This window comes from Aedes aegypti, unplaced genomic scaffold (genome assembly GCF_002204515.2).
Source record: "Aedes aegypti strain LVP_AGWG unplaced genomic scaffold, AaegL5.0 Primary Assembly AGWG_AaegL5_hic_scaff_71_PBJ_arrow, whole genome shotgun sequence".
NCBI classification, from domain to species: Eukaryota; Metazoa; Arthropoda; class Insecta; order Diptera; family Culicidae; genus Aedes; species Aedes aegypti.
The window spans coordinates 3,139-28,155 of record NW_018736407.1 but is presented as its reverse complement, the minus strand read 5'-3'; the positions used below and the strand labels follow the sequence as shown (position 1 = coordinate 28,155).

Genomic DNA, 25,017 nt, shown 5'->3' with positions numbered 1-25,017 from the left:
CTTTCAGAAGCTTCTGGGAAGCTCTTTCAGAAGCTTCTAGAATCGCTTTCAGAAGCTTCTGGGCAGCTCTTTCTGAAGCTTCTGGGAAGCTCTTTCAGAAGTTTCTGGGAAACTCTTTCAAAGGCTTCTGGGAAGCTCTTCAGAAGCTTCTGGGAAGCTCTTTCAGGAGCTTCTGGATCTCTTTCAGAAGCTTCTGGGAAGCTCTTTCAGAAGCTTCAGGGAAGCTCTTTCCGAAGCTTCTGGGAAGCTCTTTCAGAAGTTTTTGGGAAGCTCTTTCAGAAACTTCTGGGAAGCTCTTTCAGAAGCTTCTGGAATCTCTTTCAGGAGCTTCTGGGAATCTCTTCAGAAATTTATGGGAAACTCTTTCAGAAGCTTCTGGGAAGCTCTTTCAGGAGCTTCTGAGAATCTCTTTCAGAAGCTTCTGGGAATCTCTTTCAGAAGCTTCTGGAAGCTCTTTCAGAAGCTTCTAGGAATCGCTTTCAGAAGCTTCTGGGCAGCTCTTTCTGAAGCTTCTGGGAAGCTCTTTCAGGAGCTTCTGGGAATCTCTTTCAGAAGCTTCTGGGAATCTCTTTCTGAAGCTTCTGAGAAGCTCTTTCAGAAGTTTATGGGAAACTCTTTCAGAAGCTTCTGGGAAGCTCTTTCAGGAGCTTCTGAGAATCTCTTTCAGAAGCTTCTGGAAGCTCTTTCAGAAGCTTCTGGGAATCTCTTTCAGAAGTTTCTGGGAAGATTCTTCAGAAGTTTCTGGGAAGATTTTTCAGAAAATTCTGAGAATCTCTTTCAGAAGCTTCTGGGAAGCTCTTTCAGAAGCTTCTGGGAAGCTCTTTCAAGAGCTTCTGGAATCTCTTTCAGAAGTTTTTGGGAAGCTCTTTCAGAAGCTTCTGGGCAGCTCTTTCTGAAGCTTCTGGGAAGATCTTTCAGAAGTTTATGGGAAACTCTTTCAGAAGCTTCTGGGAAGCTCTTTCAGGAGCTTCTGGGAATCTCAGAAGTTTTTGGGAAGCTCTTTCAGAAGCTTCTGGGAATCTCTTTCAGAAGCTTCTGGGCAGCTCTTTCTGAAGCTTTTGGGAAGCTCTTTCAGAAGTTTCTGGAAAGATTTTTCAGAAGATTCTGAGAATCTCTTTCAGAAGCTTCTGGGAAGCTCTTTCAGAAGCTTCTGGGAATCTCTTTCAGAAGTTTTTGGGAAGCTCTTTCAGAAGCTTCTGAGAAGCTCTTTCAGAAGCTTCTGAGAAGCTCTTTCAGAAGTTTTTGGGAAGCTCTTTCAGAAGCTTTCTGGAAGCTCTTTCAGAAGATTCTTGGAAGCTCTTTCAGAAGCTTCTGGAATCTTTTTCAGATGCTTCTGGGAAGCTCTTTCAGAAGCTTCTGGGAAGCTCTTTCAGGAGCTTCTGGGAAGCTCTTTCAGAAACTTATGGAAAACTCTTTCAGAAGCTTCTGGGAATCTCTTTCAGAAGCTTCTGGGAAGATTTTTTAATAAGCTTCTGGAAAGCTCTTTCAGAAGCTTCCGGAAAACTCTTGCAGGAGCTTCGGGGAAGCATGTGAAAAAGCTTCTGAGAAGCCCTTTCAAAAGCTTCTAGAATGTTCTATCAGAGGAGTGAACTTGAACTACATAAGTTGACATTTTTAGGCAGTAATATTCTCAAACTATTATTTTAATATACGTTAATATAATAAAAGTTTCTCCCGATTTTGAATGTTCTCATTTTAGGTGAAAAATCAAGGAAACTGTGGCTCCTGTTGGGCATTCAGCGTTGTCGGCAACATCGAAGGTCTCCATCAGATCAAAACTAAGGTACTTGAGGAATACTCAGAGCAAGAATTGCTCGACTGCGATGCAGTCGACAGTGCCTGCCAAGGAGGATACATGGATGATGCCTACAAGTATAAACCCTAATTCCTTCCACCCAAAATCCGTTTCCATCTAAACCCAATTATTCTTCCAGAGCTATCGAGAAGATCGGTGGCCTCGAGCTGGAGAGTGAGTACCCGTATCTAGCCAAGAAGCAGAAGACGTGCCACTTCAACAGCACCGAGGTGCACGTCCGGGTCAAGGGAGCCGTCGATCTGCCGAAGAACGAAACGGCCATGGCCCAGTACCTGGTCGCCAACGGGCCCATCTCGATCGGTTTGAACGCCGTAAGCCGACGATCAGTACACCGTGGTCCCAGGTTCTTCTTGCCTGCACAGCGGTTTCCACGGGGGCGAAATTCCACCCGATAGAACTGCATCGCGTTGGCGTTCAAACCGATCGAGATGGGCCCGTTGGCGACCAGGTACTGGGCCATGGCCGTTTCGTTCTTCGGCAGATCGACGGCTCCCTTGACCCGGACGTGCACCTCGGTGCTGTTGAAGTGGCACGTCTTCTGCTTCTTGGCTAGATACGGGTACTCACTCTCCAGCTCGAGGCCACCGATCTTCTCGATAGCTCTGGAAGAATAATTGGGTTTAGATGGAAACGGATTTTGGGTGGAAGGAATTAGGGTTTATACTTGTAGGCATCATCCATGTATCCTCCTTGGCAGGCACTGTCGACTGCATCGCAGTCGAGCAATTCTTGCTCTGAGTATTCCTCAAGTACCTTAGTTTTGATCTGATGGAGACCTTCGATGTTGCCGACAACGCTGAATGCCCAACAGGAGCCACAGTTTCCTTGATTTTTCACCTAAAATGAGAACATTCAAAATCGGAGGAAACTTTTATTATATTAACGTATATTAAAATAATAGTTTGAGAATATTACTGCCTAAAAATGTCAACTTATGTAGTTCAAGGTTCACTCCTCTGATAGAACATTCTAGAAGCTTTTGAAAGTGCTTCTCAGAAGCTTTTTCACATGCTTCCCCGAAGCTCCTGCAAGAGTTTTCCGGAAGCTTCTGAAAGAGCTTTCCAGAAGCTTATTAAAAAATCTTCCCAGAAGCTTCTGAAAGAGATTCCCAGAAGCTTCTGAAAGAGTTTTCCATAAGTTTCTGAAAGAGCTTCCCAGAAGCTCCTGAAAGAGCTTCCCAGAAGCTTCTGAAAGAGCTTCCCAGAAGCATCTGAAAAAGATTCCCAGAAGCTTCTGAAAGAGCTTCCAAGAATCTTCTGAAAGAGCTTCCAAGAAGCTTCTGAAAGAGCTTCCCAAAAACTTCTGAAAGAGCTTCTCAGAAGCTTCTGAAAGAGCTTCTCAGAAGCTTCTGAAAGAGCTTCCCAAAAACTTCTGAAAGAGATTCCCAGAAGCTTCTGAAAGAGCTTCCCAGAAGCTTCTGAAAGAGATTCTCAGAATCTTCTGAAAAATCTTTCCAGAAACTTCTGAAAGAGCTTCCCAAAAGCTTCAGAAAGAGCTGCCCAGAAGCTTCTGAAAGAGATTCCCAGAAGCTTCTGAAAGAGCTTCCCAAAAACTTCTGAGATTCCCAGAAGCTCCTGAAAGAGCTTCCCAGAAGCTTCTGAAAGAGTTTCCCATAAACTTCTGAAAGATCTTCCCAGAAGCTTCAGAAAGAGCTGCCCAGAAGCTTCTGAAAGAGCTTCCCAAAAACTTCTGAAAGAGATTCCCAGAAGCTCTTGAAAGAGCTTCCCAGAAGCTTCTGAAAGAGCTTCCCAGAAGCTTCTGAAAGAGATTCTCAGAATTTTCTGAAAAATCTTCCCAGAAACTTCTGAAGAATCTTCCCAGAAACTTCTGAAAGAGATTCCCAGAAGCTTCTGAAAGAGCTTCCCAGAAGCTTCTGAAAGAGATTCTCAGAAGCTCCTGAAAGAGCTTCCCAGAAGCTTCTGAAAGAGTTTCCCATAAACTTCTGAAAGAGCTTCTCAGAAGCTTCAGAAAGAGATTCCCAGAAGCTTCTGAAAGAGATTCCCAGAAGCTCCTGAAAGAGCTTCCCAGAAGCTTCAGAAAGAGCTGCCCAGAAGCTTCTGAAAGCGATTCCTAGAAGCTTCTGAAAGAGCTTCCCAGAAGCTTCTGAAAGAGATTCCCAGAAGCTTCTGAAAGAGATTCTCAGAAGCTCCTGAAAGAGCTTCCCAGAAGCTTCTGAAAGAGTTTCCCATAAATTTCTGAAAGAGATTCCCAGAAGCTCCTGAAAGAGATTCCCAGAAGCTTCTGAAAGAGCTTCCCAGAAGTTTCTGAAAGAGCTTCCCAAAAACTTCTGAAAGAGCTTCCCAGAAGCTTCGGAAAGAGCTTCCCTGAAGCTTCTGAAAGAGCTTCCCAGAAGCTTCTGAAAGAGATTCCCAGAAGCTCCTGAAAGAGCTTCCCAGAAGCTTCTGAAGAGCTTCCCAGAAGCCTTTGAAAGAGTTTCCCAGAAACTTCTGAAAGAGCTTCCCAGAAGCTTCAGAAAGAGCTGCCCAGAAGCTTCTGAAAGCGATTCCTAGAAGCTTCTGAAAGAGCTTCCCAGAAGCTTCTGAAAGAGATTCTCAGAAGCTTCTGAAAGAGATTCTCAGAAGCTCCTGAAAGAGCTTCCCAAAAGCTTCTGAAAGAGTTTCCCATAAATTTCTGAAAGAGATTCCCAGAAGCTCCTGAAAAAGATTCCCAGAAGCTTCTGAAAGAGCTTCCCAGAAGTTTCTGAAAGAGCTTCCCAAAAACTTCTGAAAGAGCTTCCCTGAAACTTCTGAAAGAGATTTCCAGAAGCTTCTGAAAGAGATTCCCAGAAGCTTCTGAAAGAGATTCCCAGAAGCTCCTGAAAGAGCTTCCCTAAAGCTTCAGAAAGAGCTGCCCATAAGCTTCTGAAAGAGATTTCCAGAAGCTCCTGAAAGAGCTTCCCAGAAGCTTCTGAAAGAGCATCCCAGAAACTTCTAAAAGATTGAGCTGCCCAGAAGCTTCTGAAAGAGATTCCCAGAAGCTTCTGAAAGAGCTTCCCAGAAGCTTCTGAAAGAGATTCTCAGAAGCTCCTGAAAGAGCTTCCCAGAAGCTTCTGAAAGAGTTTCCCATAAACTTCTGAAAGAGCTTCTCAGAAGCTTCAGAAAGAGATTCCCAGAAGCTTCTGAAAGAGATTCCCAGAAGCTCCTGAAAGAGCTTCCCAGAAGCTTCTGAAGAGCTTCCCAGAAGCCTTTGAAAGAGTTTCCCAGAAACTTCTGAAAGAGCTTCCCAGAAGCTTCAGAAAGAGCTGCCCAGAAGCTTCTGAAAGAGATTCCTAGAAGCTTCTGAAAGAGCTTCCCAGAAGCTTCTGAAAAAGCTTCCCAAAAGCGTCAAAAATAGCCTCCCAAAAGCGTTTTAAAGGGCTTCCCAGAAACTTTTAAAATTGCTTCCCAGAAGCTTCTGAAAGAGCTTCCCTGCAAATTCTGCAAAAGCTTCCCAGAAGCTTTTGGATAAGCTTCTCAGAAGGCTTTGTGAAAAAGTTTCTGAAAGCTTCTGAAAGTGCTTCTCAGAAGCGTCTCAAAGAGCTTTTCGAGAAGTTTCTGAACGAGTTTCTCAGAAGTTTCTGAAAGGGCTTCTGACAGAGTTTCCTAGAAACTTCTGCAAGAGCTTCCAAGAAGCTTTTGGAAAAGCTTCCCATAAGGTTTTGTGAAAGAGTTTCTGAATGCTTCTGAAGCTTCTGAGGGGACGTCCCAGAAGTGTCTGGAAGAGCTTCGCAGAAGCTTCTGAATGGGCTTCCCAGAAGCTTCAAGCAATCATTCAGAGGTACAAGGTTAAAAACTCCAGACTAGTCAGATAATACTGAGCTACTTTACTCAGAGCAACACACTTACCGGTGAAACTGCCCCCAACTCACGCCAATCAAACGACTCCGGAAGTTCCATGTTCTCGTCGATCTCGGCCTTGGGATTACCCACGTGATTCCGATCTTCGTCTCGCGGAATAACCAAACCGGTTCGCTGTCTGTACTCTGCGCTAGTCATGTCGGCAAAGTGCGTGATGCCATACTTGGCCGTTCCCTGTTCGTACTTGTTCAGCTGTTCGATCTTGAACAGATTGTTCTTGAAGATCCGGAATCGCATCTCGTGCTCCAAAGTGCTCTGATACTCGCGGCTGTGCTTCAGCTTGAACTTCTCAAACAGATGCCGGGCATGATCTTCCCCCTTCGAGTAGTGACCTTCGCCGTCCGAGTCGGACTGCCGAGGACGAACCGAGCGTGCGGAACGCTTGGAAGCTGCTAGCTTCTGTTCCTGCTCGGATTCATCATCTCCGTCGCATTTGACGTTGTACTTACGTTGGTCCTGAGCGTCCAACCAAACGCGCTCCCACACGGAAATCTTACAGATGACCTCCGGTTCACTCTTGACCTTGAACGTGTACTTGTACAGGGAACCTGCGACCAGCTGGACGGATCCCTTGACGATTTCAAATTCACTGAAAAGCGAGCGATTAATCATCAAGCGATTTGGACGGAGATTCGCATACTCACTCGTAGGACTTGGATTTTTCCGTGTTGTATGCCACCAGTCCGGCCTTGATCCGCTCAACGTGGCTCTTGTCCTTCAGATCTTCGGCGGACAGCTCGTTCGAAGCACCGGTCTTCTTGGCGTGGCGGCGAGCACGTGCAACCGAGCTCTCATCCGTACCGTCGCATTGAACCGTGCGCTTGTACGCCTCGGAAGGTTGCTTATCCTCCAACCACGGCCTCTCCCAGGAGTTCAGCTTGCAGACACGTTCTTCGCCATTTACGGTGTACGCAATGTAGTACGTGTAACTGTGACCGGCCACCACCTGAACGGTTCCGTTGACTATTTTTGGGCTTCTGTGGAAGGATTATAAAAATGTGTTTCAGTAATACAAGAAACGATCGAAGGTACTTACTCTACATTAGCACCCGGACTGGAGGCCAAAATGGCGTCAACTCGCTTGACATGTTCGTCCTGTTGCAACTCTTCGGCAGTCAGCACTCGAGCCGATCCGAAGCCTCGTTTACTCCTGGACACTGATCGACGCTTGCGCAAGGTATTGGAATCACCCTGTGCGGCTCCGCATTCGGCCGTATACTGGTAGGCTTCTGCTCCGTCCAGCCAGGGTCGCTCCCAGGAGGTGAGCTTGCAAACCTGATGGGAATCATCCAACCTGTAGGCTACGAAGTACGTATACAGAGTTCCCTGAACGACCTGGCTGGTGGCGTTGATGATCTCGGGCGACATGGATTGCAGTTGATCCTCAGATCCGGCCACCTTGGCTAGTAGAATCTTGACAACACGCTCCCTATGGTCTCCTTCCTGAAGATTTGTTATAGCCGTTGGACATCCGACACAAAAAGACCGTTTGGAGCGCTTACGCAGTGCATTGGAATCGTCCTGTTCAGCGCAAGAGGCGGTGTACTTGTAGGCTTCTGAATCATCCAGCCATGGACGTTCCCATGCAGTTAACTCACAAATTTGATGGGCGCCTTGCAGTTTGAAGCTGACGAAATAGGTGTACAGCGTGCCTTGAACTACCTTACTTGTGGCGTTGATGATTTGCGGTGATAGAGACTCCAGTTCACCCTGTGATCCAACCACGTTGGCCAGCAGAATCTTATTAACTCGCTGCTTGTGTTCAACGTCTTGGAGATCATTCGGAGACAATGCCGAAGGACATCCAGCACAAATCGAGCGCTTAGAACGGCTGTTTGGGGCATCCGGACAGGAGAATGAAACCTTCCTAGCTTCAGACGGTGACTTCTCCTTCAACCATGGCCGCTCGTGGGAAGTCAGCTTGCAGACACGCTTGTCCGGGTCGTCGGTGAAGATCAGCTTGTAGGTGTAGAGAGAGCCGGCCACGATCTGTTGCGTTGCTTCGACGATCTTGTACTTGCGCTCAGTGTTGGCTCCTCCAGCAGTCAGCAGAATGCTCTGGATGCGTTCCGCATGCTCCGGTTTGCCGAACTCTTCCGGAGTCATCTCCATTGGGGCACCGGTTTTCGGACCTTTGCTAAGCTTCTTCCGTTCCACATCGCGGGCGACTCTACGCGACACCTCCTGGCAGTCGAAACTGTACTCTGGTGCGTCCTGCAACGGAGTATAGATCTTCACGTTGCAAGTGTTCAGCACTTGCTGATCCTTGTCCACCAGATCTACGGTGTAGCGATGGATAGTTCCGGCTACGATCTGAACCGTGCCGCAGCGGATGACGAAACGCGAATTCCTGCAGAATGTGAGGATAGCTTGTTATAATTTTTGTATTGAAAGGGATTTGATGGTTTTTATATCAATGTAACTCGCAAGTGTGATTCCGAGATTCGTGCTGCAAATACTCATTTACGAAGTTTATTCGTTTAACTATTTCGGAAGATACAAGGGAAACATTCATGAATAACCATCATCTTATGGGAAGTTCAGATCTTTCTTGTCATATTGTGTAACGATCCAAGCATTGTTCTTATAATCATTTGCGCACTGATTTTCTTATTATCCCTTTCTCATTTTCTCATTCAACTTCTTCAATTATTATCTCATCCTTATACTCTCATTCTCATTTTTTGAATTTATTTTATTATAATTAGAAATCTAATTTTCTTAACCTTATTTCAATCTTTACAATCTCATTTTCTTCTTTGTAATCACTTTTGCTTATACTGTCATTCTAATTCACTAATTTCCTCATTTACATTCTTCTACATCAAAGGTTCCCAAACTTTTTAAAATCGTGGCGTATTTACCAATTTGCTGGAAACTTCGATTAGTATACTGCTCTTCTACGACTACTTATCCTGGCTGATTGATTGATTTTCGGAAATCTTTAGTAGGTCTTGTGCTGACAAGAAAGATGAATCTTCAGCCACAATCGGTACTGGTTGCTCTCCGGGTGCCTCTGCATTCGATGTCATTCCAAAATCAAACCCAACAATACGGACAACGGCAATTCAATTACTGTTCTTTCTTGCTTTGCAGAATCGTTGACTCGAAGTTGGTTGATGTGCGATCGACCGTTTTCGCCCAGATGATGGATCTGTATGTATGTATGCTCCTGCTGCGAATTTTCGTGATTGAGAAGGCTTGATTTGTGCAGATGCTTGTGGAAACGCAGATGAAGGCTTGAGCAGATCCAGTGTTGTACGCATTCGTCTGCCATTCAGTACTTCGGAAGGGGATTAACAGTCGAGCGGACTGGATGGAGTTGATCGATATACCTGCAGAAAAATTTGAAGAGCTGCAGATGCTTCTCCACCCTGGATTTAGCGTGTCGACGAATCTTTCGGCTTGTACATTCGACTTGGGATGAAACGGTGCGGGGCGGAAATGGACGATGCCCAGATTCTTGCAGAATGTACGAAAACCGTATCCAGTGAACAGTGTTCCGTTATCGGACACAATCACTTTTGGTACGCTGAACCTAGCGAAGCTCTCTTGGAAGAAACCAATCGCAGTGTTCGATTTTGTCCGGAATATTTCCGGCCACTTTGAGAATGAGTCGACGACTAGCAGATAGCTGAATCTGTTGATCGGTACGGCATAGTTGACATGGATGCGTTTCCATGGTTCTTCTGCTCTCTGCCACGATTTTGTTTCTGCTGTTCCATCGGCCTCCGAAGCTGATGCATTTTACTGATGAATTTTCCGTAAAATGAATTTTAGAAATGACCGCAGTGTGGATGCATCAGTTGGACGAGGCATCTAAGAAAAGCCAGTTGTTTTCTCTGGATCTGGACGTAGTCCATGTTCGTCTACAATGGGCCCTAGGTACTTGGTAGGCATTTGTCTAGTTTCAGCTGGAAACCGTATTCGGTCGAAGAGGATGCAGAGCGTTTGATAATGGTTCGCCGAATGCTATGAAGTCATCCAGGGATACTCGACGTCAGGAATTCCAGAAGCCAGCCTGTTGATGTTGAATAGGCCCCGGTGTGTGTTGATGGTGAGCAGTCGCTTTGATACTTCATCAACCGCTACCGGTAGGTAGGCGTCCGATAGGTCGATGATACTGAACACCTCTAGAGGATAATTGTGCGTTACCCACCAGGCTTTCGAAACGCAACGATTAGTGCTGCCCAGTCGGAGTATTCTACGGGAGAGATGATTCTCAACTGCTGCAGACGATCGAGCTCTGCGTCGACCAATGGTATCGCGTTGTACGGTACAGGGCGTTTGGGTCGGAAGACGGGCCTGGCATCTGGTTTCAGGTGAAGATTGACTTGGGCTAATAGTGTCACTTCGGGGAACCGTATGCAGAAGTGCTTTCCAGAAAAGGAATTTGAATTGGAAGAATTCATCTGATTTACGAACGATGACAATGGTTTCGTCCACATATCGAAGAGGCCCATCCATTCCAAGCCGAATAAGTTGAGTCCCTTGACTGACGTGACTCGACACAGGCCAGGCTTGACGATGTTGTTGACTCCAACAAGGCAGGTGAATTCCACCTGCAGTGGAAGAGGGTTCCTAGATGCGAAATGTACTTCATAAGACGATGACTTGAGTGCAGGTGATCCAATTTTTCTAAACGTTACTTCACTGATTATGGTGATTGATGATCCGCTATCAAACTGCAGTGTGGTTTGACGACTGTTCAGCGCTGTTGTGACGCACCGATTGAGTGTACCGGTATGATTCTTCAATGGTTTGGATCTGGGAGGGAGAAACCAATACAAAATTTCTATACGTCATAGTGAGCCGAGATTCCGCTGTCACGAACTGTCACTGTGAGCCCAGATCTCAAACATTGGACTAACATGGAAAAAGCGCGTAACTGATTAAAACACATTTTCGCATTTCATCAAAAGTGACAAAAATTGAATGAAAATCAATTCATACACAAAATGTAAGTAATGTCACGTGAGCACCTTCCAACTGATTGAATATAAAGCATTGAAAAACGCATCGTTTTACTTTTCCCAATGAAAATTATTATTTATTGCATAGAAAACTGTGGCCCTTTTTCCATGTTTGTCAGGAAAGATCGAAAGTACACAACCAAAAAAAAACTAGCGGTTTTCCCCAAGCCTGCCTTGATTGTTGTTATCTTGCAGTTCAAACAAACGTTGTTCTATATTTCGTGTGTAGTATCGGTGCCTCCCTCCCAGGTTTGGATGATCACCAGTTTGCGCGCTTGGTGGCTTGGTAAATTAACCGCAGAACCACTCCATGTGTCCTACACGGTTGCATGATTTGTACAGATGGCTGCTGTATGTGCAATCCTTGACGAAGTGCATTTGTCCGCATTGCCAGCATGGCGTCTGCAGAAATTTGACTTCCGGCTTGAACGAAGATTTGGAATTTCTTCTCGCTGATGGCATGCATTGTTGCTGTCCGCCTTCAGGTTAACGAGCTGCTAGAACTCGTCAATGGGAGTTTGAAGAGTCACTGGCGCATCTGGTCTATCGTTCTCCATCCAGGTGAGTAATCTCGTTCGAATATCCGCTTGCTTGGTTGCCTTGGGATGCATCCCACATGTGCACTCAGAAACACGGGTAGTCACAGAATGACTAAATTTTAGTAATTTATTACTATTTTCTATCTGCCTCTCTTTCATCCTGCAGGGAATTTTATTCCTACTTGTCAATTCGCCTGGGTTGAAGCATCGCCAAGCTTCAACCCAGTCGAATTGACCGTTAGTGTAAAAACTCACAGCAGAATGATAGAGAGGCAGATAGAAAATAGTCATTAATGCATAAACTTTAGTAATTCTGTGACTATTTTTATTGCTGAGTGTAATATCCAATTTTCGCAGCAACAGCCGAACTTTGGATACGTCGTCCAAGATGCGTATACCGAGCAAACCACTTCTCAAACGTGATATGCTATTCCCTGGGTCGAAAACGTTTGAGTAAAGCGCCTCCAGGGTCTGCTGCAGGATCCGCTGCAGAAGCTGGGTGATCTGAAAAATCGCCGTTTGGATGTCTGCGATCGGTTGCTCAGCACCTGTTGCGGCCGGTTCTCCTTACGATTGCACCATTGTCGAAGTTTCGGCTTTGAAATTTGCTTCGATTTTCATTGTTCACTAGGAAACCCGTCGCCAAAATTTGTTACAATTGAAAGCGAACACATTTTTAACAAAAGCGTCTAGTTTCATTTGGTGCTCATCACTAACTGTACGAATGGAGTGAAAAAATCTTGTTACTATGGGTACCACAGTAAACCATGCTTACTGAGATCCAACTCATATTTGAAATTCAAATTTGAATTAGGTGGTTGTAGTACTGGCTGAATATTGTGGGATGGTAATAGTTGTAAATTTTCCAGCCAGACTGAACATCCTTTTTTAACAATCCTGCTAAACGATAACAGATTCGCCGTCAACTCTGGGATGAGCTGGTCATCGCTGACCGTTGCACATTCTTGATTATTGCAAACCGGCCGCAGCTTGGCCTTACCACTGGGTATGATGTCTTTCGTTCCCCCATTAGCAACAACAACCTTTCCGTTTCCTTCACCGAGCTCTTCCAGCAATTTTTCATCACTTCACCATTGTGTGCGTAGGCAGCTGTATCAAAAATCCATTCAGAGGAACTGCCTTCCTTGAACGTAGACAACACAGTGCAACGTTTCACCTTTCCTCGAGCTTGAATTTTTACAGTCCCTAGCCATATGGCCAAATTTCCGACACTTACGATATTTCGGACCGTTGGGTTGCATTTGAGTGGATTAATTTTTCTGCTTATTCTTCTTGAAGAATGGTAGTTTTTCGACTGGACAATTTAGCTATCTGATGATATTTTTCGTCGGATGTAAAGGCAAACTTAAGGGGCCCAGATAGCCGTAGCGGTAAACGCGCAGTTATTCAGCAAGTCCAAGCTGAGGGTCGTGGGTTCGAATCCCACCGGTCGAGGATCTTTTCGGGTTGGAAATGTTCTCGACTTCCCAGGGCATAAAGTATCATCGTACCTGCCACACGATATACGCATGCAAAAATGGTCATTGACATAGTAAGCTCTCAGTTAATAACTGTGGAAGTGCTCATAAGAACACTAAGCTGAGAAGCAGGCTCTGTCTCAGTGGGGACGTAACGTCAGAAAGAAGAAGAAAGGCAAACATTGCTAAGGCCGAAAAATATCCTCAGATAACTTCTTGAAGAAGCTCACCCGTAATGTTCACGTCCGAATTTTCTAATGCCATGATCATTTGTCGGTACTCGCCAGCGACACACGTCAATAAAATCATACCAATCCGCAGATCAGGAATCTTGAATCCTACTCCAGTCAATCGATGTGCGGTCTTCATTACTTGATTAACATATGCTTCCATACTTTCACAGGAACTCAGGTCAGACTTGATCAATTTATGCAGAAGACCAACGGGACCAACGGTGAACACGGACGACGACAAGGATGATGGAATCAAGGTCGTTATCAACACCCCTAAACCTGTACCATCCAAAAAAGGACCCAAAATGCACGATCCTATGGATGGTGAGGAAGCTGAAGGCAATGTAACTCCCAGAAAAAACCTAACGCGCTCACAAAGGAAGCAGCTCAAAGCTCTCCGGGAAAGCGGACTAAGCCGAAACGAGGCTTTATCCAAAATCCTGGCAAAAGAGGGTACTGTGCTTGCTTCTTCTAAGCGAACGAGAAACGACCTTGATAAATCTGCTACGGTTGAAGAGGATTCAAAGCCGAACAAGATGAAACACCAGTTAGATCCCCGAGAGCGCGCTGAAAAATCCTTAAGCTCAGTGCCACAAAATGGTGGGTCCAAACGACAAGCCACTGGTCAGAGCTACAGCGATATGACCAAGCGTGTGAAGGTCGCGATAATACCCAAAGACTTTCCAACCGCCCAGCTCACGACGGCTCAACTAGACGTTCTACAGGATGCTCTGTTGCTTGAAGTGGAACAACAGCGTGATGAGCCACTGAAACCCAAATTCTGTAACCTTGTCTACAAATCTGGCTACATGGTTCTAATTTGCAAGGATCAAGAGACAGCTGAGTGGGTGAAAGAAATAACACCTTCAATAAATACCTGGGAAGGTGCTGAGTTGGTTGCACTGAACGAGGAAGACATTCCCCGCCAAGAGCTTCTTCGAGCATTCTTCCCTCAAAGCTCAACCTTCGCGGACGAACGCATTAAGGCTCTCATAGAGAACGGGTTGAAAACAACGAATTGGCGTATCGTGAAAAGGCCCATCCTCAATGACATCCATGTCGAATGGATCTTTACGGTAGATGGATCGTCAATGGACATGCTGTCGAAATCCAAGTTCATCCTCAACTACCGATTTGGAGAAATCCAGTTGAGGAAAATTAAGAGGACACCCTCCGTTTCCAACCACAACCCGAATAAGGAGCTGGCCCAAGAAAATTCTGAGGAAGCCCCTGATTCAAACAGTGGTAAAAGGAACGCAATTTCTCGCCCAAAGACCACCATGAAGGCTAGCGTGTCCGCTCCTAAAGGAAAAGTTCCGAGCTCAGCTTCAATTCCCTGCTCAAGTGGTACCAACCCAAAGGTATCTAAAACTAGCAGTGGAAAAGAAATGAGTGAAGTCTTGACCACAGGGGCGAAACTCGCAGGCCTGGATGTGATGGGTGGGAAAAACAAAGTTCTGAAACCTAACCCGAAACAAAACCGTGATGATCCGCAACATCCAAAGAAGGGCGATGCTCGCCTGGATAAAAGCGGAACTCCTAAATATGGCGCTTAAGGCAGTTCAAGTGGATCTCCACCACGCACAGAGTGCAACAGATGTACTCTGTCGGAGATTCACAAAAGAAAAATTGACGGTGGCGCTTATTCAGGAGCCGTGGGTCAATAAAACCAGGATACTAGGTATTCAACTAAACTCATGTAAGTTGGTATATGATGATAGCCAGCTATCTCCAAGAGCGGCTATCTTAATACGCAATAACACTAAATGTTTCCTATTACAGAATTCATTAAAAAGGAAATCGTGGCAGTCAGTATGGAGGTGCCCACCGCTAGGGGAAAATCTGAGATCCTCATGGTTTCAGCGTATTTTCCTGGCGATGCGGAGAATATTCCTCCACCAGAGATAGCTGCGATTGTCCATTACAGCCGTTTCCACAACATCCCGTTCGTCATTGGTTGCGACGCGAACGCGCATCACACCGTATGGGGAAGTACAGATATCAACACCAGAGGTGAGTATCTTTTACAGTTTCTTTCCTCCAAAAACATCAATATATGCAATGTTGGCGACAAGCCTACATTTTCAAACTCCATTCGACAGGAAGTGTTGGATTTGACTTTATGTAGTCCATCTATTTCTGACAAAATAAAAAATTGGCATGTTTCTGATGAAACATCAATGTCAGACCATAAACACATAATATTCGACTGGGAAGGGGGTCTAACGATAGAAAGAACGTTTAAAGATCCTAAGAAAACTGATTGGGAAACCTGTTCAGCAATTCTCCAATCTGAATCATACATAATTGAAAATAATATCAAATCCATAATGCAGTTGGAATCGGCGTCCACCTGCATTAAAAACAAAATTCTTAATGCTTTTCAAGAGAGTTGTCCGACTAGAACAACTAGTTCGAGTAGAGATGTTCCATGGTGGAACAAAACTCTAGATAAGCTCAGAAAAACAGCGCGTAGAGAATTTAACCGCGCTAAGCGTACTTCCGATTGGAGCCTATACAAAAAAGCTCTAACAGACTATAATAAGGAGCTAAGGCGCTCAAAACGGAAATCATGGGTTAGTATGTGCGAGAACATAGAGATGACCCCCGTGGTAGCCAGGCTTCAAAAAACACTCTCAAAAGAACACTCCAATGGTCTGGGTAGTATCCGTAGAGTTGACGGTTCATTCACTGTAGAGCCAAGCGATACAGTGAGTGAAATGTTAAGAATTCACTTCCCTGACTCAATTCCTCAATCAAGAATAAGTGACGAAGGTACTGAGATTACTGTTTCAGTTCCACAAGAGACCATGTCTTTGGTTTCTGGGACAAAAAGAGACGCAATTAAGGTTGCCAAAGAAGCTTTTACTTGTGCCAGAGTTGAAAGGGCTGTGAGATCTTTTGAGCCATTCAAATCTGCTGGCATGGATGGGATTTTCCCAGCGTTAATCCAAAAAGCGGAGAAAACGCTAATCCCACACATGGTAGAGATTTTTAGGGCGAGCTTGATTTTAGGGCATATTCCAGTTCGAGTTGTCTTCATTCCTAAAACAGGTAAAAAAGACAAAACAAATCCCAAAGCATTTTAGGCCGATCAGTTTGTCATCCGTGATGCTTACACTCAAAAAAATCCAAACGTTATTGGTACGTGGTAAATCACGTACATCATTCCAAATTCATTTTGCCTCCTATTCACCTGTCTAAGGTAATGCTTACTAGAGCATGTATAGTTACCAAATGCTGACCCGATGATTGTTACTGTGGCTACCAATCGCACTTACGTGAAATTCACGTAGGCTCATGAATTTATTTGGGCATCTGCATTTCGTGTTCATTCTCTCTTGAGTTCAAATTTAAAGATGGTGGTCGCAAGTTTCTCCAGGAGCTGCTGGCCTTCAAAATAATTGATTTCAAGGTAATTATGTGATAAATACTGGAGAATCATACATTTTTATACCTTATGTAATATCAATTACAGATTACGCAACGTTGAACAGCAAGTCCAGCCAACCTTGAAGAGAAACCCGACATTTTTTAACGGAAGGAGACTTGGACAATCTTGAGAAGAACGTACCTTTGTTTTGATGGAATGTCACCGTGTCAGTCAGTGTGTTGCTGAATATTTTATTGGAAATAATGATAAAATATAATAAATAGTTTAATCTGTTGAGTGTTTTTTTTTTATTTGAGGAGCTACTGCATTGCATAAGCCAATGCAAAACAGAATTAGTTTCTATGCAATTATTCTGATATCATTTAATGAATAACCATTTACGATTTATTGAGACGCTTCGTAAAAGCTACGTGGAAATTCATGTAGCTGTGACGTGAAACTTCGATGGATCTGATAAGGTCCATTTGTTCATGCGTTCATTCAGTGCTACTTATGATCCACGTAAGTGCTACGGGAAAAGTGGGATGGAAAAAAAAACCACGTACGTTTTCACGTAACAATGGCGTTTGGATTATTTTGAGTGTAAAATTATGGAAAAGGTATTGTGCGAATACATAAATTCTAAATTTATGAAAGCAATGCCCCTTTCACAACACCAATTTGCGTATCAGAGTGGCAAATCCACGATCTCAGCACTACATTCGTTAGTCAATAAGATCGAAAAAACTCTACAAGCTAAAGAAATCGCTCTCGTAGCATTTCTTGACTTTTAGGGTGCATTAGATAATGCTTCTTATTCGTCTATAGGATCGGCAATGTTGAGGAGGAATTTCGACCCATGCATTGCTACCTGGGTACATGCTATGCTAGCCAATCGACAGATCTCCTCTGAGCTAAGTGGTTCGTGCGTCACTGTAAAGGCTACAAGGGGGTGCCCACAAGGTGGGGTACTTTCACCGTTGCTTTGGTCACTGGTGGTGGACGAGCTTCTAGATAGCTTAGAAAGGAGAGGCTTCGAAGTGGTAGGATATGCAGATGACGTGGTCATTATTGTACGAGGCAAATTTGAAGACGTTATATTCGAAAGGATGCAGCTAGCTCTTGATCATACCTTTTCCTGGTGTCAACGAGAGCAACTAGGAATAAATCCTTCCAAAACCACCATCGTACCTTTCACAAAACGTAGGAAGGTACAATTGAGAACCCTTCTCCTAAACGAAACACAACTGACTTGCTCAAAGGAAGCCAAATATCTTGGTGTCATACTTGACTCCAAGCTAAATTGGAATTCACATCTTCAAACAGTGGTGCAAAAAGGCCTCAATTCACTCTGGGTATGCTCCAGAGCATTTGGTAAGAAATGGGGCCTGAAACCAAGTATGATTATGTGGATCTATAAAACCATTGTTCGTCCTAGAATAACTTATGCTTCTCTTATCTGGTGGCCTAAAACAAAAGAGGCTACGGCAAGGGCAAAGTTAAACAAAATCCAACGTATTGCCTGTATAGCAATTACTGGTGCAGCACGCAGTACACCCACCTCTGCCTTAGACGCGATGCTTAATCTGCCCCGGCTGGATCAATTCATAAAGCTGGACGCTGAGAAAAGTGCGTTGAGGCTGAAACGAACAAAAACCCTACTATCAGGTGATCTTACGGGTCACCTCAGTATATTAAATGAATTTTCTATAAATCCAATTGTAGAAAAGTGTAGTGACAGGATGGAAATGGTAGTCAACTATGACATACCCTATAAGGTGATCATGTCTTCTCGTCAAGAATGGGAAGAAGGCGGACCCAACATCCCTCCAGGGTCTATTAAATTCTACACAGATGGTTCCAAAATGAATAATCTGGCAGGTTCTGGAGTCTACGGACCCCGAACAAAAACCTCAATTCACTTAGGACAGTGGTCTACAGTATTTCAGGCAGAAATATATGCTATCTTAGAATGTGCGTTACTATGCCTGAAGAGGAAATACAGACACGCAAGTATATGTATTCTCTCCGACAGCCAAGCGGCTCTTCAGGCGCTTAACACTTACACGTGTAACTCAAAACTAGTGTGGGAATGCATTCTAGCTTTGAAAAAACTAGCTCTCTGCAATCGAGTTAACCTATATTGGATCCCAGGGCATGCGGGTCTAGAGGGAAACGAAATTGCTGATGAGCTGGCCAGAAACGGATCTGCTAATAGGTTCACTGGCCCCGAGCCATTCTTCGGAATATCAGACAGTTTCTTAAAAATGGAACTGAACAACTGGCTGGTTAGCCAGACCTCATCAAACTGGGATGCATCTCCTAATACGAGTCAGTCAAAAAGGCTTGTAAATATAAACCCAAAGAAAACCCAACAACTATTAGGTCTCAGCAAAAGGGATCTCAGTTTATACACTGGTCTAGTAACAGGACACTGCCCCAGCAGATACCATTTACAAAAGATCGGTGTTGTTCAAAACTCCAACTGTCGCTTCTGTGACGATGAGCGAGAAACATCAGAACACCTCATCTGCTATTGCAATGCACAAATCCATCGTAGGTCCAGGATATTTGGTAAGCCCTTCTTAGAGCCTGCCGATATAAGGATCGCAACCCCCAGCAATGTTATAGGCTTTATTAAGCTAATTGCACCAGACTGGGGGAATCCTCACACTGCAGCTTAGGACCATTATTTCTCAATAATAAGGTGTTCATGAGCTCAGAAGTACATAGATCATTTAGTGACATACATGTCACTGGATGATGTATGTACTATACATACAGTAAAAGGGGATATCACAATAGTTCAAGTTAATTGGACGCAGTGATTCAACACCCGACAAAAAAAAAACGGGACAATCCACAATCTTCGAAGCCCTTCTCCAATTTGTCCCAAGCTAAGTGAGCAGTTCCCGCATCCTTCAGATGAACGTAAATGATATGAACCACCAGAAGAATCAGCTTCAATTTGATGCGTAGATCTGTCTACTCGTCCACCTTTTCAAAAGTTCCACCCTCCTTTTGTTTCGGCTTCACTGCGTCCCAAAAACCTTCCAGTTGAAGATACGTCTTCGCTGCAAATTTCCAAGATGCCCAATTCGCTCGACCAAGTCAGTCTTTCTATCGATGGCATATTTGAAGATATGGGATTCCCAGCGTTTCCGCTTAGCGAAGGTCGATCTTGATAAGGACATCTTCTAATAGATGATCAGGCCCATAACCTATACAGCCCAGGTTTGCATGGTCGACGTAACCACCAGCACTATATTTGCTGAAAAAAATGCGTTTTTGTGTTCCCAGCTTGTCAAAATTTATTCTCACTTAGATTATCGATGAAACTCACTATTGGTTCCTTCTCGATACAATCGAGATTCACTCTTTATTCATGGAATAAACTGAAAAATAGAAAAAAGAGTATGATGAAAGAAAGAAACTTATCAACTAGTCAAACTAACAAACAGATACGCATTCGCACATTGCTATGATATTATTATCATCCTCGATTCAGCTTCGAATCATTTGTAATCTAATTCATCAATACAAGTCGTTTTAAGCGAATTAGGCAGCGTCTATTCATTAGCTGACGCTAAAATTAATATTTTTTAACCTCCTCCCTCCCCTCCATAACGCGTTTTGTATGAAAAAAAATCAAATTATTGTATAAGCCGTAACGCTTGAACCTACTCCCCCCGCCCCCTAGAGTGTTGCGTAATTTGTTGACAGCGCCTTATTAATTTTCCATTTTGACACATTTTCAGCCTTTTAATGGTACTTATTTCTAGTTTTCTGTTTCTGTTAATTCTAAGTATTCGCTTTCGACTCATTGCAAGTTTTCCCATTTAACTCTCGACTCACTCGGTCTCGCTTCCAACTCAACTTACTTCAAGTTTGATTAAAACTCTCTCTCGGTTTTGATGTTGCTTCACTCACTCTCGATTTCCATACTTTTGCTTCACATATACCCGGTTTTCTCTCGATTCTTTTCCTTTAGATTCACTACATCCTGTTTGATATACGACTCTTTCCCTCAATTTCGACTTATTTAACGGTAGCGAATTGACTTTATAAGCAAAAACATAATCTATTGAATGGCTTGATATTAGTGTTGTGCTGTCTCGCTTTGTGTCAAATCAATAAACTCACTTTGCGATTGCTGTGCGTCATGTTCTTCTCTGAGCCACCTCTAATACTCGACTCACTTTCATCACATACTTGGTGTCTTGTCAACTCTCATATGACACCCTTATAAATCACTCATAAGGTCAAATATCTTCACACTATTTGCCAAAACTCTTAAAATTATGCTCAGAATTACAATTCCTCCTACATCATGCAACAGACAGAGGTCACTGATCAAGCTGAACATCTCCCGTAATCCTACTCACCTAAGCTTTCCCTTGGCGTACCCCTTCAGACCGGCCTGGATACGCTGCTGATGCTCCGGCTCGGACAGATCCACCTCGTGGTGTCCGCCCATCAGCTTGTTCGGAACGCACTCCGACTTCACCAGACGCACTTCCTTGTCCTTGGCACGAATCTGTAGCGGAAAAAAATCGAGAAAACAAAAGAACAAATCCAGAAATTCAGTAACTGTTCAGTTCCCCGGTCCACTAATCACAAAACCTCAAGTGTGCAGAACTTGTTGCTGCCGTCGATGAGCAGCGACTTGCACTTGGCCGAATCTTCGACCTCTTCGACGCAATGCGAGTTGGCGGTCAGCACCCGCGCCACATACAAATCTCCCTTTTGCTCGACGGCGCTGCTGAACTGGTTGATCCGCTTGACGCTGATCACCTCCAGCAGAACGCGCTTGAACAGATCAGCGTCCATGTGGTCCAGCATCTCGATCGCTTCGCTGATCATCTTCTCCACCTCGGAGGTCTGCTTCTCATCGGCGACTTTGAGGTCCATCTCGACGAATCGCTTCCCGCGATGATGGGTGTAGTACGGATACCGATCGGGTCCGCTGTACGGGTTAAAGTACGGATTGAAGTTGTTGTACGGGTTATGGCCGTAGAACGGTCGGTGTCCGTAGTGCTCGTAGGATTCGTGGGAATGGCTACCGAAATACGGATTGTGATAGGAAAAATCGTGCTCGTAGGAGTGCGATCCGGGCGCACGTTTGTTGCGCTGTTGAGAGTCATCGGTGTTCAAGTCGCGGATCAGTTCCTCTCGCGTTTGAGGTCGTTGGACGTCTTCGTGTTGCTGTTCATCGCTGTCGTCGCTGAAGTGCATCACGACCGAGTCAATCTTTGGCGGAGCCTCCGATGGTTGCGATGGAAGTAGGTTGAAGTCTGGCAGAATCACCTGCTGTTGCTGTTGATCGTCCAGATCGTTGCTCTCGGATGAATGTTGATCGTCATTAGGTTTTGCTGCTGGAGTAGAATTCTGCACCGGGGCCATACTGTCCCTGATGACGAACGCGGCTGTGTCTACGTTGGCATCACCTCCGCCCGGATGGATGGTTTGATAGTAGTTGTCGATGCTTGTTTTGACCTTTTGGAGAAGCGATGCGAATACTGGTTCGTACTTTTGCTGGACGTCCCGGCCGCCACCACGCTGGATGACTTCGTCCAGTGCTTTCTGAATCTCCTGATGGGTTTTGAACACCTCTTCGAACGTGGACTGTACCTGCTGGTCAAGGGAAATGGTGGTCGTTTCTGGTGGTGGTACTTCCGTAGTCGTCAACTGCGATTGAGGGGGTGTTACGCGTTTTGGAACAATCATTTCTTCAACGATAGTCTGATCACTGTCGTTAGAATTGTCGGCAACTCTCCTTGGTGGCTGTGCTTCACTACCGAACATGAACAACTGATCGAGTACGTCTTTCGAAGATTCGCTCAACACTGGAGCAGTTGAGTGCTCCGTAGTGGTCGTAGAAACCGCTGGAGTTGGAGTGCTGCTGGCTTCTATTTTCTTCTCGATAATGATCTGACTCACCAGGTCTTTGAAACGAGAAGGACTCATTTCCTGTTGGGCTCGTACATTCGGATCAAAAATGGGATTCAATTTGGTAACGACTTCAGTTGTTTCGGTCGTATCCTCTCCGGAGGTACAGTTCGAGTACTCCAATATACGATACTTGTCGCCGCTCTCCGTAGTCAACCAAGGCTTTTCTAGCACAGTGAGCTTACACAAGACCTCCGACTGTTCACGATCCAAGGCTTTGACAACGAGTTCGTATCGAACTCCGGCGACCACTTCTCTAGTAGCCGACTGGACCTCCTGAAGGGTGAAGTCCCTCGGCAGGAAACTTATTGCAATGTAGGACAGACCGCGAAGAGACGGCCGAAGCTGTTCCTTAGTACCCAGAGCATCTACGTGGATGGCGACGAAGCTTTCGCCGCTCGTCCGAGTAGACGGGTCGTCCTGTTGAAGCGAATACGGATATGATTCATCACACCAGAATGGATTGGGGGATTAGTTTTCTAACGGAACCCAGTAGTGGCAGTTAGTTAGAGCTCTACATGTGCTGAATAGGTTAGTCAAGCGCACGCCGTTTCGGTTGGTTGCATGGAGATCCACGTGATCACAATTAACCTACGGGAAGTTTGGGAGGGTGCGACGCCTGCAGTGGACGCCGATTGGACACTCGACATGCTATCGAGATAGATACTGCGAGACAACACGGAAGTTACTGCACAAATGAGGTTTTGATGATTGATTCAGGTTTTCAGGTGTCATTAATATGGATAATAATCATTTAGGTAATGGACCGCTATATGGACTTGAAGTCCCACAAATATGAAGTTGTTAGACGAGTAACGGTATGTAGTATACAAAGGTTTACAGTTTCTTTTTGGAATCGCCGGGTATGCAATGGATAAAACCGTGTGTACCAAAGAGATAATCTTCCCACGCAGTAGGTATTAACATGCAGCCCAGTCTGTTTATTAGGTTATCAATTAAGATTTCGTTGTCCACGCGACTCTATTTATACCCTGATAAGAACCGAAGTGCGAGTCCGACAGTCGCCAATGGCAATTCTCAACCGTTACTTATTATTCATGCTTGAGTGAATGTATTCGAACGGCACACATCGTTACGGAGAACGTCACACATGAACTAGAGGAGGGGGAAATCACTCAGAGAATGTAACACCAGAACAAAGTGTGCCATGAGAAAAAAAAAGATGCTTCAAAACTCACAGCCTGCTCCTTTACGAGTTCGTGTTCCAAACGGAGTCCGCTGACCAAGTAATCCTGATGAGAGGGGATAAAAATGCGTTAATCGCAGTAGCCTGTTGTTGATATCGACACAATGTTTCTAACAGCCGGCTCAAAACCGGTATAAGATAAACTGTATGAATCATCACTTAGATGTATACCGCTACCGCAAGCTCAGCAAATAACATTTATTTATTCATCACCCTCTACCCAGTGGCTCCCGTCACGTCCCATCAAATGCGTTGTTTGTAATGCAAATATCACCGATGCCGGCGATTCTACTAATAATTACCTTCCTTACCTGCGCAAGCCAGAACTCTCCCGGTTCACAAAGTCAATAGAGTCGCGTATCAAAAAGCGTTTATTTTTCTGCAAATCAGCGCAAATGACCGATTCACAGAAAAAAAGAGTACCGTAAAACGGGGTAACTTTGATAGTTTTTTCGAAGAAAACTTGAATATTTCTGCATGCTGTTTCAAAGAATTGAAATTTATATTTTTAAAACAAGTACTGACATCCTAGCTATCGATTGCACTTGATAGATTGCCAAAAGATTTATTCTGAATGGATATATAATTTTTCATATAATCGAAAGTCGGTTTTATGTTTTGGGGTAACTTTGATAATGGAGTATAAATCGAACAAGATTGAATGAATAACGAACATTTGTAGGGCATTGCATACCTCTAGGCGTTTAACGCTATATGGAAATTTCTGAATTAGATTACAAAAATGGTCCCAGTTTGTAAAAATGGTTTTCGCTAAGAGATTTGAGACCGAATTCATGTTCTACTATAACGAGGCTGTCATGGGTAAGTGACGAACTCATTATGACTTTATCAAATTGTGGTCGTAGAACAGATTGTTTGTAAGCGTTGCAAAGATGCTAAAATCTTGTAAATTTTTAATATTCGCATAAAAATCGTCAAATGCACTTGATTCCAACGAAATTAGCTTTGACATGAAGTGTCATACTAATACTCTTTAGTTTTGCATTCGTTTTTCTTAACTGATTGACAGAAACTTCGTTATTTCGTTTAATATGTTGGGGGTCCCGCACTATCAAAGTTACCCGCATTATCAAAGTTACCCCGTTTTACGGTATCAAAAAATGGCCAACTTTAATTTAAATTTAATTCAACAAATTCTCCAGTCGGCCCTCGATTGCTGGGGTCGCGACATAAGCGAGTGACGATCGCATTCAATTAAACGAGTCGTAAATTGATCACAATGACCGCGGTGGTCAAGTGATTGCGAAATTTATGCAAATTCGATCGTCGATAGCGCAAAATTAAACTCGAAAAATTTGCTAATTGCCCTCATTTTTTGTTTGTTCTAGAAGCTTTTTGATTTGTTCTTCAAAGAGTGTCAAAACACGATGAGACATTTTGGTGAGATCATTGAGCGAGATCCCGTAATCAAGTCGGCAACAAGTCACCAAGCCTTTTAAGATTTAAATTAGGGCACTAGGAACAACACACATCCTCGCAAAGTTCTGTGCGAAATATGTGTTGTTGCCGGTTCATTACTACGCTTTGCTTGCGGCGCTTCCCCATTATGAGAACCACAATAATGGATTGAGGCGGTCTCTTGATAAGAACAT

At 44.3% G+C, this 25,017-nt stretch overlaps 1 protein-coding gene and 1 long non-coding RNA gene across 2 annotated transcripts; one reads left to right on the top strand and one right to left on the bottom strand.

Moving 5' to 3' along the window:
- Positions 1 to 2,170: 2,170 nt before the first annotated feature.
- On the bottom strand, positions 2,171 to 22,617 carry LOC110681328 (the record flags this gene model as incomplete). The annotated part of the gene is given in 7 exon segments (XM_021857083.1): positions 2,171 to 2,418; positions 2,481 to 2,653; positions 5,641 to 6,241; positions 6,297 to 6,629; positions 6,689 to 8,002; positions 20,634 to 20,785; positions 20,872 to 22,617. Coding segments are annotated over 7 exon segments (4,567 nt in total), but the record flags the coding sequence as incomplete, so codon positions are not given.
- Positions 15,955 to 16,849, top strand: LOC110681329. The gene is made up of 2 exons (XR_002503164.1): positions 15,955 to 16,290; positions 16,354 to 16,849. It is a non-coding gene; the product is annotated as an uncharacterized LOC110681329 (long non-coding RNA).
- Positions 22,618 to 25,017: the final 2,400 nt, after the last annotated feature.